Here is a 15,570-nt window from a genome sequence, read left to right as displayed (position 1 = left end):
GAGAGAGAGAGAGAGAGAGAGAGAGAGAGAGAGAGAGAGAGAGAGAGAGAGAGAGACTAATATCATTATTTTTAAAGGACACTGATGATAAAATCAAATCCAGTTTTTGTCTCTAGCTCCCACTGGGAGACCCCACAATATAGGTAACATCAGATAAGGTCAAAAACCTCAGATAGAAGATGAGAGCTAGAGCCAGATATGCCCCAGGCTGATGCTCTGCCTCTATAGAGCATCATAGCTCATCTAGCTGAATCTGTAGGTATGCTACTTACAGTGACAAAGAGGGACATCACAGGTGTTGCGCTTCTCTCACAAGCCACAGAGTAAACAATTGAAATGACATAGAGATGGTACTTAACATTTTCAATGACAATCTGTTTGTGTAAGATGCATGGTTAAAAACAATACTTGTCTGGCAGAGTCTCCAAAACGTGTACGTGATGCAACAAAGCTTCTACCTTCCTCCAGCACAGAGGAAAACCAACTTTGAGTTTGAAAAGACAGAGTGGAGCGTCTTCTGTATCATTCAGCTTCAGCTTTAACTAGGTACCCACTAAGCAAAGCAAAGGGTTCCTTCAGTGACTCCTTCATTCCAGAATAGGGTCTGGGTTTGCTGGGGGAGAGGCAGCATTATGAGGAAGAATATGGAGAACTTACAGGTCCCATATCCCACAGTCTGCATAGATGAACATATGGTTGGCCTCAGGTGGAGCATGGCTTTCTAGCCAGAAGATTGCACATGACCATGGCTTTAACGAGAGCTTCCTGGACTGCTAAGCATTTGCCATTCTGCTGTTTTATAGTTGATGGAGGTTCAGTTTCCCTCCACTGTGCAACTGAGACCTGATTAGAACTCCAAGATGTCCTCGTATGAGTTCCCCCCAAAGCTAGTGGTCCATCTCAGACTATATTGTTTATGCCTTATCTCCTAGGAAGACTTTCTTGAGGAGTTAACAACTCCACTGCATGCTATAAAATGCATGCTCCCTTAGGGAATTTTAAATATTGAATGTGACCCTGATAAATTGGAAATATCTCATAACATCAGGCCCTTTGCAGCTTTTAGAGGAAAAGACATCCTGTTCTGCTTTCTATGGAAAAATTACAACTAGGTATACTGCTCTAGAGATCAATAACCAAATGCCATATGAGTCCCTGGTGTCCAACAATGGAGCGGACACTGTAAAAACATTTCTTAGGCTAACTTCCAGATATGAATGGGGTGTCTCAGAGTCTTGGAGTGGAAAAATCATGATTTCACATGAAATGATATTTTAGTTGCATGAAAAATGAGGAATGCATGAAGCCGTATATGATACCCCACAGCAGATACCTCAAGTTAGAAGGGTGGGCCACATTACCACTGTACCATTTCCATAATACCCATTTATTTTACTTTCCTATCTGTGTAATAGAATTACGCCTTGAGTAAATGGAGTACTTACAAAAACAATATCATTCTAGCTGATGTCAACTTTCAATAGCAAATTCATAGTCTTTCTGTTCAGTTTTCCAAAATTAGCAAATTTTAATTTTAACTGAAGACACCAGTGTATAGCTTGTACCCATATCAGTCTCTGCTGTGACCTCTTGTCTTATTATGCTGTATGTTAATGCTTCAATCAAGTTTTCCATTTCTTTGTATTTTCATTGTGCTCTGCCTCACAAGAAAATTCTCCTCACTGAACTCCTCATAGTAATAACACAACTCTTAGCAGTAAAAAAAAAAAAAAAAAAAAAAAAAAAAAACACTTGTTTTTTAAGTCATCTTTTCAGGGAAGCCCAATGATTAATGGGAGAATCACATCATATTATTTTTTTTTTGTTTGTTTGTTTTGAGACAGGGTTTCTCTGTNTAGCCCTGGCTGTCCTGGAACTCACTCTGTAGACCAGGCTGGCCTCGAACTCAGAAATCCACCTGCCTCTGCCTCCCGAGTGCTGGAATTAAAGTCATGCGCCACCACGCCCGGCTCACATCATATTATTATCCTCCCCCTTTCTTTTCTTTCAGGAAACTTTCAGGGGATTTGGATCAACCAAGGGCCCCAGTGTACGCATCCTTTTCCACCCACCTCAAGACTGGCCTTTCCTCATGCAAAGCTGACTGACTTGTGATTGGATAGATCTCTGTCAGCATGTGTGTGTGTGTGTGTGTGTGTGTGTTTTACCTGGATTTGCTGCAAGTCCCTCAGCTGAGTTCACTCCATCTTTCTCTGATATTTCTAAAGGATATTTTCCAAAGAGCAGCAGTATTAATGTTTAAAGATTTAAATAGATCATGTTACTCACTTACCCCAAACCTATACTATATTACAAAAACTATGCTAGTGTACTATACTATACTGTACTATACTAAACAATTAGTATGGTCCAAAGTCTCTCTATTGAGCACAGTGCCTATTATTCACCTTCTGCCACAGTCTCCAAATTTGCCTCTTACCATTCTTCCATCAACACTCATCACCCTCCCTTCCTACCTCTTGTCTGTAGGAAGCTCACACCCCACTCTGCTTTTGTCTACTTTTTTTAATTGACTAATTTATTCACTTTATATCCAGATAGGAGCTTCCCCGCCCACTTCTCTTCCCAGTCCCTCCCTCTCACCCCACTTCCTCCCAACCTCTAGCCTGCCCCATCTTCCCCTGTTTTTGTCTTCTTCTTCTTCTTCTTCTTCTTCTTCTTCTTCTTCTTCTTCTTCTTCTTCTTCTTCTTCTTCTTCTTCTTCTTCTGCTGCTGCTGCTGCTGCTGCTGCTGCTGCTGCTGCTGCTTCTGCTTCTTCTTTTCTTTTTAGTTTTTCAAGACAGGGTTTCTCTGTGTAGTCCTGGATGTCCTGGAACTCACTCTATAGACCAGACTGGCCTCGAACTCAGAAATTCACCTGCCTCTATCTCCCAAGTGGTGGAATTAAAGATGTGCACCATTATTGCCTGGCAGCTTTTGTCTTCTTGTTTCCTCCTTATTGGAATGTTTTACCTCAGCATTCTTTGGAACTTAGCTTACTCTCTCTTACTATAAATTTTTTCCTCCAAGGTCATAGCTTCAGAAGAGTCTTGGTGGGTTCTAAAGCCACATCTCCTCATAATCCATTATGTAGTTATGATGCTTGATTTTGTAAAGAACTCTTTGGACTGTCTTATTTTTTTATTTGCTTAATTTGCTTCTCTCTTCACAGACTATGACTATCAAAACACAGTGACGATTTGTTTGTCTTTTAGTGCTTTGTCCCAGGTAGAAATGTGCCTAGTGGATTTCAGTAAATATTTATCAAGTGAATGAAGAATTGAATAACTCACAGAAACAGTCAGGATGTCAAAACAACACTGCAACAGAAAGAAAAGTGGATTGGAAGCAACATTCTTCCCCACATCTTTAGCCTATTTGTTTGGTTAAGCAGAGCAAACCCTACATCAAAATTAAACTGCATAGTTTTATCTATATTCACTTATAGTTTATTGATTCAGTAAAATGAGCTGTGTCCAAATTAACTTGCTGACACTCTTTTGTATGTATTAAAACAGGAAGTTCTTAAAAGGTAACCAGCAAAGCTACATTTAATGTTGCCATGACTAGCATGTTACTGAAGCAAAATGACCTAAATTTTCTACAATGCCCCAGATGTACATGAGAAAGTGATATGAAATCGAAAAATAGGCTTAGAGACAGACTAGTTAGAGAATTCAGTAGGAGATCCAAAGAACTCATTTCAGGAATTTCTCCAGACAGTTCTACTGGGATCAGTGTGCTGCTATCACTTGTCAATGCGTGGTACACATGGAAAGTAGTTCTTTCTCTTCAACATCAGCTCCTCAGTGGGAGGTGTCCATGGGCACTTGTATCATGGGCCAAGATGGCAAACATGAAATTTCTTCAGTCTGTATATACTTTATTCTTAGGTTATCATTCTGGAGAAAGGAAGGTTAGTAATAAGTAATACTTGCAGTACTAGCAGCTTTTAATCACGAGGCATGTTATGCTTTTTTGGAGGACACTAAAAAGGATAGCATCCTAAGGAATATTTTGTATGTAAAAGACATTTGTCGACAGTATCTTCTGAAGAACTCGACTTCCTTCCCTGGCTTAAGTGACATGACTGGGAGACATGAAATGGGAGGAACCCCTGGGATTTTCTATTCTTGGAAATCTTGTCTAATTTTCTGTTGTTAGAAAGGGGTGGCTTTCTAGCCCCAAAAGACTCCCGTGAAGATAAGACATGTTTACAAGCTAGACATACTAGTCCCTTGCTTTTCTTTTCTTTCTTTGAGGCAAGTATTATGTACATTAAAGTTATAGTACACATATATTTCAAATTTGTGGGGCAGAAGGAGAAGACAGCAAGATGTACATATATGGCCACATGGGCTTCTCTTCTACTAGCGGTTAACAATATATCTGGTTAAGTAATGTTGAAGTTATAGTAATTAGAAATCAACACTGCAATTTCTTTAAATATGTAGAATAACAAAGCTTTTCCTCAATAGAAAACATTCACATCCTCTTTTCCATACTCAGCCATTACCAAATATTCTGTCTCCTACCCAAAGAGAAAGCTAAATTCACAATCAAAAATGGAAGCAAAATTCACTATAATAATTAAATTACTATCTAAAGCAGAAAATCAGAACAATCAGAGAAAGGAATAATGCACAAGGTTGTGCACTGCCTATAAGTCTCTTGCTGTTTTGATGGGTAAACAGACAACCCCCCTGAAGTGTACAGCTTCCTTTTGTAGTTGTACTAGTGCTTTATTTAAATGAGTAATTCTCTTGCGTATCACTCTCCATATCCCAACATATTCTATAGACTTTATTGAAGGAGTAGAAATGGAGGTGAGATATGTACTTGAATGAAGGCATTTTATTTCACTAAGGAAGAAAGAAAGAAAGAAAGAAAGAAAGAAAGAAAGAAAGAAAGAAAGAAAGAAAGAAAGGAAGGAAGGAAGGAAGGAAGGAAGGAAGGAAAGAAGGAAGGAAAAAAGTTCTGTACCACTAACAAATCAATAAAAGATTTAATAAATAGATCAATTAAATCATTCACACATACTTCATAGTTTATAATATACTTTCTCTATATATCAGTTGTGCACAGGTCAAAGTTTAAAGAAAGAAAAGAAAGAAGAAAGAAAACACTGGCCATATAGGACAGTTAACAATTATGCAATCTGATTACAGTCCCACACCTTTAAGTCACATTAGGAAAGGGACTAGCTATAAATAAAGATGGAGTCCACTATCAGATATAACGTTATAGCACACAAACAACAAAGACACACTAGTTTGTTTAAGGAAATCAGCCCAGGAAGAATGAGGAATTAGCAACAAATCCATTCCAACCTCCTGCTTGCACACAACCCATAATACAGGAAAAACATGAATAGAAGAGTTTGCTGCAACAAGTCTGCTCTCCTAGCTCATCTTCTCCACAAAACTAGTCATTATGTCTACTTCAGCCAAATGATTACAGGAAAATATTTAATTCCATGCAACCTAAAATGAAGAAAATCCAGATATCACTCATGTAAGCAGAAGGTCTGGTTGGTATTGATGCAGCTTCTCTGCCCTGTTTTAACATAGGATCAAATCACACTCTATGGAATAATGATTGTGTTGGTCCTCTTACCTCCTGGTGATTCTTGGCCAGCCATTCCTTAATCGTACCTAGGGCAATGACTGCCGCGGGCTCATTCGGGAAACCTACATGAAGAGCATAGGAAAGCAGATGAATAAAACAAAGAAGGGATGTAGAAGTCAACCAAGAATTAAGAATGGATTGATCTCATTACATAGTATCCCATTTAGTGAGCAAGTGAAATAAGGCTGCTGGTAATACATTTTACATGGATGTGAAACCAGTTCTGTACCACTCACAATTCAATAAAAGATTTAATAAATAGATCAATTAAATCATTCACATACACTTCATACTTTGTAATATACTTTCTCTATATATCAGTAGTGCACAGGTCAAAGTTTAATATCTGCCTCAGCTTTTTTGCTTTTTACTTAAAATAGATTTCTTTTTTTTCCTCATACAAGATATTCTGATTACAGGTCTCCCCCACACACTCCTCCCAGATCTACCTCACCCACCCAAGTCCATATCCTTTCTCACTCTCTCTCTCTTATTAGAAAACAATTAAGCATCTGAAAAATGATAATAAAAAAGATAAACACAAAACAAACAAACCTGAATAGGACAAAACAAACAAACAGAAAAACCAAGAGCCAAAGTAAAAACACAGAGACATTGGTAAACACAGAAATCCCACAAAAATACCAAATTGGAAACCATAATTTATAAATATATAAAATATTAAAAACATAATATAAAACCCATAATATATAAATTATAGGTCTATACAGGGTAAATTGGAGAAAAGAAAGAAAAGAAGGAAGGAAGGAAGGAAGGAAGGAAGGAAGGAAGGAAGGAAAGAAAGAAGGAAGGAAGGAAGGAAGGAAGGAAGGAAGGAAGGAAGGAAAGAAGAAAGAAAATAATACTCAAAGTATTATGAAATCTCTCCCCCCAAAAAACACAATCAAAAACCCCCAAAACACTCCAAAGTTTGTTCTGTTTTAAACCTCTTCAGTTTAAAACCCAATAAATGTGGCTAAAAGAAAGCATGTGGTTCGTGCAGAATCATTAGATCAATACTGCCAGTGATCTGCCAAACAGCAAGGAAGATAACATGGCAATTAGCCTCACAAAAGAAATCTATTATCCAGTATTCAATGATGGTGATCCCAGCTCTACTTGGAGACACTAGAGATGACACATGGGATGAAAATCACATCGACAAAACTGACCTTTTGTGGTTGGGTTTGATTTCACCACAGCAGCAAGAGTGGCAGAGTTGTGCTTCATCACAGCATGAACACATGTTAGGAATGTCAGAAGCACATCCAGGATGGCTTTTTAGCTAATGAGATTTGAACACATCCCTAGACCACCAGAATCATTATACAATTGGCCAACAGAAAAAGAAGGAGTAATCTTAGAGACTCACATATTTCTAGTGCAGAAAGGGGTGACAGGGGTGACTAATTTATTGAAACATGTTTAAAGCTCTATGATTTATCTTTATCACCAAACACCACTGCCTTTCTGTAAGTCTTCAGTCTCTTTCCTATTCCATGTAACTTTCTGGATTTCCATGTTGCAGTATATTTTATTTTGCTCTATTTTTCAGTTTTTAAAAATTATCTACAAGTACACAATTTAGTTGTAGTTAATGTGTTTATTAAGTTTCAGAATCATCATTGTCCCCCAGAGTACTTTAAAGGTCCCTGAAGACATTTTGTGCTGCCAACATTCATCCCAAAGCTCCTGTCTTGGCAGCAGTTCACAGCCTCAGCTCACAGTAGTCTCTTTCTGAACTTTCCAGTACATCTTCTTCCGTATCCTCTCCTGTTTGACTAATTCTTCACAGGTTCCCTTTTTCTCCCTAGAAGTGTCAAATCATTCTGATTGGTGTGAGGTAGAATCTCAGGGTAACTTTGATTTGCATTTCCCTTATCATTAAGGTCTTTGAACATTTCTTTAAGTGCTGCTTAGCCATTTAGGATTCCTCTGTTGTGAATTCTGTTTAGTTCTATACCCATTTTTTGATTGGGTTGTTTAGTTTTTCGGTGGTTGGCTTCTTAAATTCTGTATATATTTTGCATGTTAGCCCTCTATTGGATGTGGGGTTAGGGAAGATACTTTCCCAATCTGTAGACTGTCGGCTTGTCCTATTGACTATGACCTTTACCTTAGAGAAGCTTTTCCATTTCATGAGGTCCCATTTATTAATTCTTGGTCTTATAGCATGAGCTTTTGGAGTTCTGTTTAGGAAATTTCCCCATGTCAGTGAGTTCAAGGCTCTTTCCCACTTTCTCTTCTACTAGGTTCAGTGTGTATCTGGTTTTATGTTGAGGTCCTTGATCCATGTCGATTTGATCGACAAATAAGGATCTAATAAGGATCAAATAAGGTGACAAATAAGGATCTATTTTCAGTTTTCTACATACAGACTGCCAGTTAGACAAGCACCATTTATTTAAGATGGTTTCTTTCTTTCTTTCTTTCTTTCTTTCTTTTTCATTGTATATTTTTGGCTTTTTTTTTTTTTATAAAGATCAAGTGTCCATAATGTGTGGCTTTATTTATGGATCTCCAATTCTATTCCATGGATCAACATATCTGTTTCTATACCAATACCATGCAGTTTTTTATCAATATTGCTCCATAGTATAGCTGGAGATCAGGGATAGTGATTCCTCCCACCCCACCCCCAATTCTTTTATTGTTAAGAATGGTTTTTGCTATTCCGGGTATTTTGCTTTTCCAGATGAACTTGAAAATTGTTCTATGTCCTTGAAGAACACCAATCAGAATGGCTAAGATCAAAACCTCAGGTGACCTCACATATTGGCAAGGATGTGGATAAAGAGGAACACTTCTCCATTGTTGGTGGGATTGCAAACTGGTATAACCTCTCTGGAAAATGGAAATTGGAAATAGATCTACCTGAAGACTGAGCTATACCACTCTTGGGCATATACCCAAAAGATGGCCCACCATGCCACTGGGACACATGTTCCACTATGTTCACAGTGGCCTTGTTTGTGATAGCCAGAAGCTAGAAACAACTCAGATGTCCCACAACACAAGAATGGATACAGAAAATGTGGTTCATTTATACAGTGGAGTACTACTAAACTATTAAGAATGAGGACATCATGAGATTTGCAGGTAAATGGATGGAACTAGGAAATATCATCCTCAGTGACATAACTCAGACCCAAAAGGACATGCATGAACTGCAGGGACAAAAATGGAGAAGAGTGTGAGGAAAAGGAGGTCCAGCGACAGGCCTAAATTGGGATCTAGCTCAAGAAGAGGCTCAAAGGCCTTACACTATTACTGAGGCTATGGTATGCTCAAAAAACGGGGCCTATCATGACTGCCCTGTAAAAGACCCAACAAGCAGATGAAAGAGTCAGATGCAGATATTTACAGCCCATCAAAGGACAGAAGTTGCTGACCCTTGTGGTTGAAGTAGGGAAAAGCAGGGAGAAACTGAGGAGGAGGGCAACCCTGTAGGAGTACCAGCAGTTTCAATTAATCTGGTTCCCCGAGATCTCTCAAATATTGGACCAACAACCAGGCAGCATACACCAGCTGATATGAGACCCCCAAAACATATACAGCAGAGGACGTCCAGGTCTGTGTTCATTCAGAGATGATACACCTAACTCTCAAGAGACTGGAGGCCCCAGAGAGTGTGGAGGTCTGGTGGAGTGGGGGCTGTGGGCATCAGGACATCCTCATGGAGACGGGGATGGGGGAGGAGTTATGGTATGTGGTACAGTAAGAGGGTGGAGCAGGAGGGGGATAAAATCTGGACTATAAAAAATGATTAAATTTTTTTTTAAAAAAAAGACATGTCAAATCATTGTCCTTTCAAGTTCTCACACCTAGCCTTCTTCGTACACTATCCCAGTCAGGTTCTCCAACAACCACTAGACTGTTGGTGAGATGCCTTCTATTCATAGTCTCTTATGGCACTGTCTGGCCTGACCAAGAAAGAGAGACACTGCTGTGTGAAGAGATCCTCTGGTGGCCAGTCCACAGGACTGTGTTTATACTGATGGCCCAGCTCCCAGTGGCCTTCAGAGAGTGAGTTGGAAAGACAAACCACCATCCCAGTGTCCTCCTTTGCAAGCAATCGAGAACAAATATTGCTTTTCTGACTAAGATTTCTACAAATTTTGCTAGAGATTACATCAGGAAGCTGGGGGCAGATAACCGGGCCAAGATCCATGTATTTTAATTTATAATTCAATGGGAACGTCTGTGACATGACAAATGCCAATGTGTTTTTAGCACTTGTAAATCCCTCTGTGACATTTAGCATTCATTTTATTGAAATGAATGCTTTGTTAAAGTTTTTTAAAAATTATTATAGGCTTCTGGTCTAACTGGGCCAGCACCCTTAGCAGACCTAGGGCACAAACTCTGCAGCCGGCCCCACAACACCCACAGGCAGCTCCACTCCCAGGTGCTCTAACATGCCCAGGATCTGAGGATCACAGGGTCCCAGGAGCTTGGTCACACCAGGGTCCCAAGGTCCCAAAGGCAGCTTGACTCTCAGGAGCTTGGACACACCCAGGATTTCAGGATCCCAGGATCCCAGAATCACAGGATCACAGAGACAGCTTGACTTGGAGGATTTCTGACAAAACCAGGATCAGAGGAAGGACAGGTTCCAGTCAGACATAGTCAGGCCAGGTAGCACTAGAGATAACCACATATGCAGGCAAGCATAAGTACATAAGCAACAGAAACCAAGCGAACTTGACATCATCAGAAACCAATTCTCCCACCATAGCAAGTCCTGGATACCCCAATACACCGGAAAAGCAACATTCAGATCTAAAAATCACTTCTCAAGATGATGATAGATGACATTAAGAAGAACATAAATAACTCCCTCAAAGAAATACAGGAGAACATAGGTAAAGAGCTAGAAGCCCTTAAAGAGGAAACACAAAAATCCCTTAATAAGTTACAGGAAAACACAATCAAACAGGCAAAGAAAATGAGCAAAAACCATCCAGAATCTAAAAGTGGAACTAGAAACAATAAAGAAATCACAAAGGGAGACAACCCTGGAGTTAGAAAACCTAGGAAAAAGGGCAGGAGTCATAGTTGCAAGCATCACCAACAGAATATAAGAGGTAGAAGAGAGAATCTCAGGTGCAGAAGATACCATAGAAAACATTGACACAACAGTCAAAGAAAACACACAAAAAAGCAAAAAGTTCCTAACCCAAAATATCTAAGAAATCCAAGATATAATGAGAAGACCAAACCTAAGGATAACAAGGATAGGAGAGAGTGAAGATTTGCAACTTAAAGGGCCAGTAAATATCTTCAACAAAATTATAGAAGAAAACTTTCCTAACCTAAAGAAAGGGATGCCCATGAACATACAAGAAGCCTATAGAACTCCAAATAGTTTGGACCAGAAAAGAAATTCCTCCCATTGCACAATAATCAAAACACCAAATGCACTAAACAAAGGAAGAATTTTAAAAGCAATAAAGGAAAAAAGTCAAGTAACATATAAAGGCAGATCCATTAGAATTACACCAGACTTCTCACCAGAGACTATGAAACCTAGAAGATCCTGGGCAGATGTGATACAGACCCTAAGAAAACACAAATGCCAGCCCAGACTACTATACCCAGCAAAACTCTCAATCACCATAGACCGAGAAACCAAGATATTCTATGACAAAACCAAATTTATACAATATCTTTCCACAAATCCAGCCCTACAAAGGATAATAGATGGAAAACACCAACACAAGGAGTGAAACTACACCCTAGAAGAAGCAAGAAAGTAATCTTTCAACAAACCCACACAAACATAATTCCACCCTTAATAAGAAAATTAACACAAAGTAACAATCACTTTTCCTTAATATCTCTTAATATGAAAATTAATATTACCAACATATCCTAATCAATTGAAATTCAAAAATATGAGAAATTAGAAATTTGTCGGTTGTCATCCCATGCTCTCTCTAATTTGGTAATGGGAGAAACAGGTCCAATATTGTACATCCATACACTTTCTGCTTGTTTGCAACAAGACAGGGCCTTGCTGTGTACTGCATAATTATCTTGAAATGATTTTCCTATCTCAGTCTCTCTATTAAGTAGGAGTGTTTATTTGATGTTTTTACACTATACTATGGTTTTCGGAACAACTAACATATTTCAAAGTTATTTATACAGCCAATAGAAATGTAAACAATTAATTTGGGAGGTGGCTTGTAAGAAAACAGCAAACAGTGAGACTGAAGACTTTCCGTGTTATTTATAATTATTGTATCAATTTTGAAGAAGAGGACTTTATGTTACTCTTATTCTGAGATGAATGCTTTTCAAAATCATCACAGCAAATGAACCAGAATCTTACCCTCACCTAACATCTGTGCCACCCTCCAAGCAGAACCATTGTTCATTGAAACAAATGAATAACTTCATGGATAGACCATCTAAATACACACACCATTTCCTAAATGAATGTAACCTTTTTTCTGTGGGCTGAGAATGACAACAATCACTCAAGTCAAAAAGCTTTGACCATAGCAGGAAATCTGTATTCAAAAATCGTGCCTACAAATCATTCCTTGGCACAGCAGAATTGTCAACTCCTAGCTTAACTACTATGGAGGTAAAATCCTTTGGTGATGTGAGGGACATTCAAGTACAGCCTTATTACAATGAACTCCAATGTCCAAAAACTGTTCTTATTTTGTGTTTGTACCACAGTAAGAGCCAAGATTTTAAGCTCTACTAAAAACAAAACAAAACAAAAACTTAATCTATTTATGTTCATTAAAAAACTAATAGTGATATATTATTTTAAAATATCACACAGTTAATATATTTGGAGTTATTTGAAATTTATATTGAGAAAAACATATGTATTTTCAGTATTGCTGTAACAAACATCTACATAAGACTGTTCAATTGATTGTTTTATATCAAACAACTTTTATAATACTAATTTTATTATTATAATATTTTATAAATTTTAAAAACTATGATAAAAAAACGAAAGGTATTGCAGGTTTTAAGGGGAGGGAGTCTCTCCGGGAGGAGTTGAGGTACAAAAGGGAAAGAAGAAAGTGATGTAAGTCTATTTATTCAAAATATGTTTTTAATTGTTAATAAATTCAGATAAATTGAAATTATGTGTCTTTTCTCATCATAATGCAATAAAACTTAAATCAATGAAAAAATTATTATAAAAGATGCTGCTAATTAGAAAACTAGTTATTTGACATTTGCCTGCTTTTTACCCAGTCTTTTTATGGTGTAAGCTTGGGTTCTAATTGCTAAGTTGGGTACTATTTATAGAAGTTAAATCCTGGTTCTACCTCTGAGGCCTATGCTCCCAGAAATGATTCAGACTCAAAATGTATTTACAAATACCTTGGCCACACAGCTAATCTCTACTCTCATTAGATCATAACTAAATTAACCCAATTGTTTTAACCTACATTCTGCCACAGGTTGGTTATCTGTGCTCAGGTATCATGAGCCTGTCTCATCACATCTTCCCAGGTAAATCTTGTTGTGCCTGGCTCTATCCAAGTTTTCTCTTTTACTTTAATATCCCTTTCTGTATCCAAATGAACTATTATTGAACCAAAACTGAGTTAATGTCTAGATACTTTTAACGAGATGCTGTCCAATACAAGTCCAGAGTCTAGTATAGAAAATGCAACCACACACAGCATGTCCTGTAGGGTAGGAAAACACAGAGGAAGGGGATCAGGCAACATGTGACAGGTTAGGGGATGGACATGCAGAGGAGCCATTCAAGCAAACATTGTCCTCAGAAGTAAAAGGGCAGTGGCAAGGCAGTGATGGGACAGGCAGGAGAAGGGAGAGGAAGTATAAAAACAAACAAACAAATAAACAAACAAACAAACAGAAAATAGGGTGAGGGCATGGGCCTACACAAAGGAAATAGGGTACGCACTATGGAGTTAACCACAGAGCCTTGCTCACTCCTCCTTTCCCTGAATTGAACACTGGCATCTATAGCCACACTTTCCTTAACATGCTCCAGCCCACAACCACAACCTGTCTTCTCTCCTGTCTGGCTTGCTCACTATGGCCATGACTCTCTGAGTCACTGTGGTGTGTCACCACTTTTCCTGCTGGTGACCGAAGACTGAACAGTGTGTCCCTCTGGAGAGTGAACTCTTATTTCCTTTCTTTCCTTTCCCATTTATCTCAGGTGAGGTCTGGTCGGGCCGCAAATGAATAGCTGTACTTGATCCCTAGTTGTACTGCTTTAGTCTTCCGTGGCTTACCCAACCTATGCAATGCCCTGGGCTCAGACAGTCTTTCTCATGGACCACCACTGGAAACAGTAATGCAAATTTTTTTGATGTTGAAGCTCTACAGTGTTACAAGTACCTCTCTCAGCATCCCCCTTTGGGTGGCCTCTGGGGCTCTTTTCAGACTTACCTTCTTTTTCTCTGCTTATACTCTCCTCAAGAAATTCTTCTCCAACTTTAAGATATATTTAGTAATTACTCAAAACATAAAATTATAGGGCCACGGATATGTAATAAATACTGTCATCACATTCAATTGCAATGGCTATCTGCACTAACACTCACCTTTAGAGGACATAATTCCCCACAGATGAAATTAGACAGGTTCTTAGAGAACCATGGCAACTGAGGTCAATTCTCAATTATCCATGACCTTTGGGTCACCCTCATATATATCAAAGCCTCTGGCACAGAGTTATGGTTTTCATCATGATCTCAGGGCTCTCTGTGTCCATGGCTGACTTCAATACCCAAGACTATGACCTAGCCAGTGGCTACTTGTCATGTACTTGACCTGTTCATCTTCAAAATCAACCTCCTCCTCCCCCACCTTCCCCAGATGGCTCCTCTTTAGGCCCCGCATTGAAACCCAATGTGACGTTTTCAATCTAGGGTGAAGGGGTGAGACACTCAAACCTGTTTTCCATTTAGTTTCCTCAGCTGCTTCCCAAGCCATGCCACTTTGCAAGCATTTCATGTATCCTCTCTACTTACAATAGGCCTGGTCAATCAGCATCAACACTCCCCCTGGATGCTGTGGTTCCTCTGTTTCTTTAGGTTCATCTCTTGAAACATTGCTAGTTGATTTCCCCCTTAACTAGAACCTCACAGACTGCCTTTTACCATTTTCCCAACTTGTACAGTGATAAAAGACTGAGAATTATAAACAAAATTCCCAAATTTTGATCAGTAGGCCTGACTATGTGGAGCTCACAACATGGTGACTCAGGATTCAGTCTGCATTCATCTTCAGCCTGTATTCCTAATGAGGTATGGCCCCTGTACAAATGGCCAGAAAAACAAATTAGGCTATAAACTTTACGACTCAAGAAGAAAGTAAGATGCCAAGGCATCTATTCAAATATTGACCCTGCCCAAATGGCCCACAAAATAGATGGAGTAACAACCCATTTAACTACTACAAAAAAACTTCCAACCCTTCTCAGCTTCGACAGCCCCACCAGGAACTTGTCTCCTGCCTTGTCACAGTGTACTTACTATTTTTTTCTTTCTTTCTCTGTCCCTGTGTATCTGTCTCTCTTTCTGTCTCTGCCCATCTGTCTGTCTGTTTTTCTCTGTTGTTTTTTTTTTTTTTTCCTTTCCATTCATGTGTGAGTGAGCTTGTATGTTACAGTGAACAACTGGATGTCATAGGACAACTTGTGTATTTAGAGGATTTCACTTGAATTATCAAATTTGGCTGCAAGTACCTGTACCCACCAAGCCATTTACTGTTGTGATAACTTTCCTCTGTGTCTGTGTCTTGTTACATTCATTTATAGCTGGCTGCCACTTCACATGGCAAGTGGATGGCCCACCTAAAGAGGTTAAATGAGCTTCTTTGGAGGACAAAGGTGACTACAGTCAACAGTCAGGTAGGTTCCCACTTTTTTGATTTCTCTCTAACTGCTGTTTCTGGCTGCTTCTTCTTCTTCTTCTTCTTCTT

The 15,570-nt window shown here is 38.9% G+C and overlaps 1 protein-coding gene across 4 annotated transcripts in view; it reads right to left on the bottom strand.

Moving 5' to 3' along the window:
- Macrod2 (mono-ADP ribosylhydrolase 2) overlaps positions 1–15,570 on the bottom strand; it is a 1,928,923-nt gene that overhangs the window by 545,722 nt on the left and 1,367,631 nt on the right. For all 4 annotated transcript variants that reach the window (XM_021192060.2, XM_029536733.1, XM_029536732.1 and 1 more), the window contains exon 8: positions 5,617–5,690. In XM_021192060.2, the coding sequence (XP_021047719.1) occupies positions 5,617–5,690 (74 nt within the window). The remainder of the gene's footprint in view (positions 1–5,616; positions 5,691–15,570) is intronic.

This window comes from Mus pahari, chromosome 3, assembly GCF_900095145.1.
Source record: "Mus pahari chromosome 3, PAHARI_EIJ_v1.1, whole genome shotgun sequence".
Classification (NCBI taxonomy): domain Eukaryota; kingdom Metazoa; phylum Chordata; class Mammalia; order Rodentia; family Muridae; genus Mus; species Mus pahari.
The sequence above is the reverse complement of the archived record's forward strand: the minus strand, read 5'-3'. Positions and strand labels throughout refer to the sequence as shown.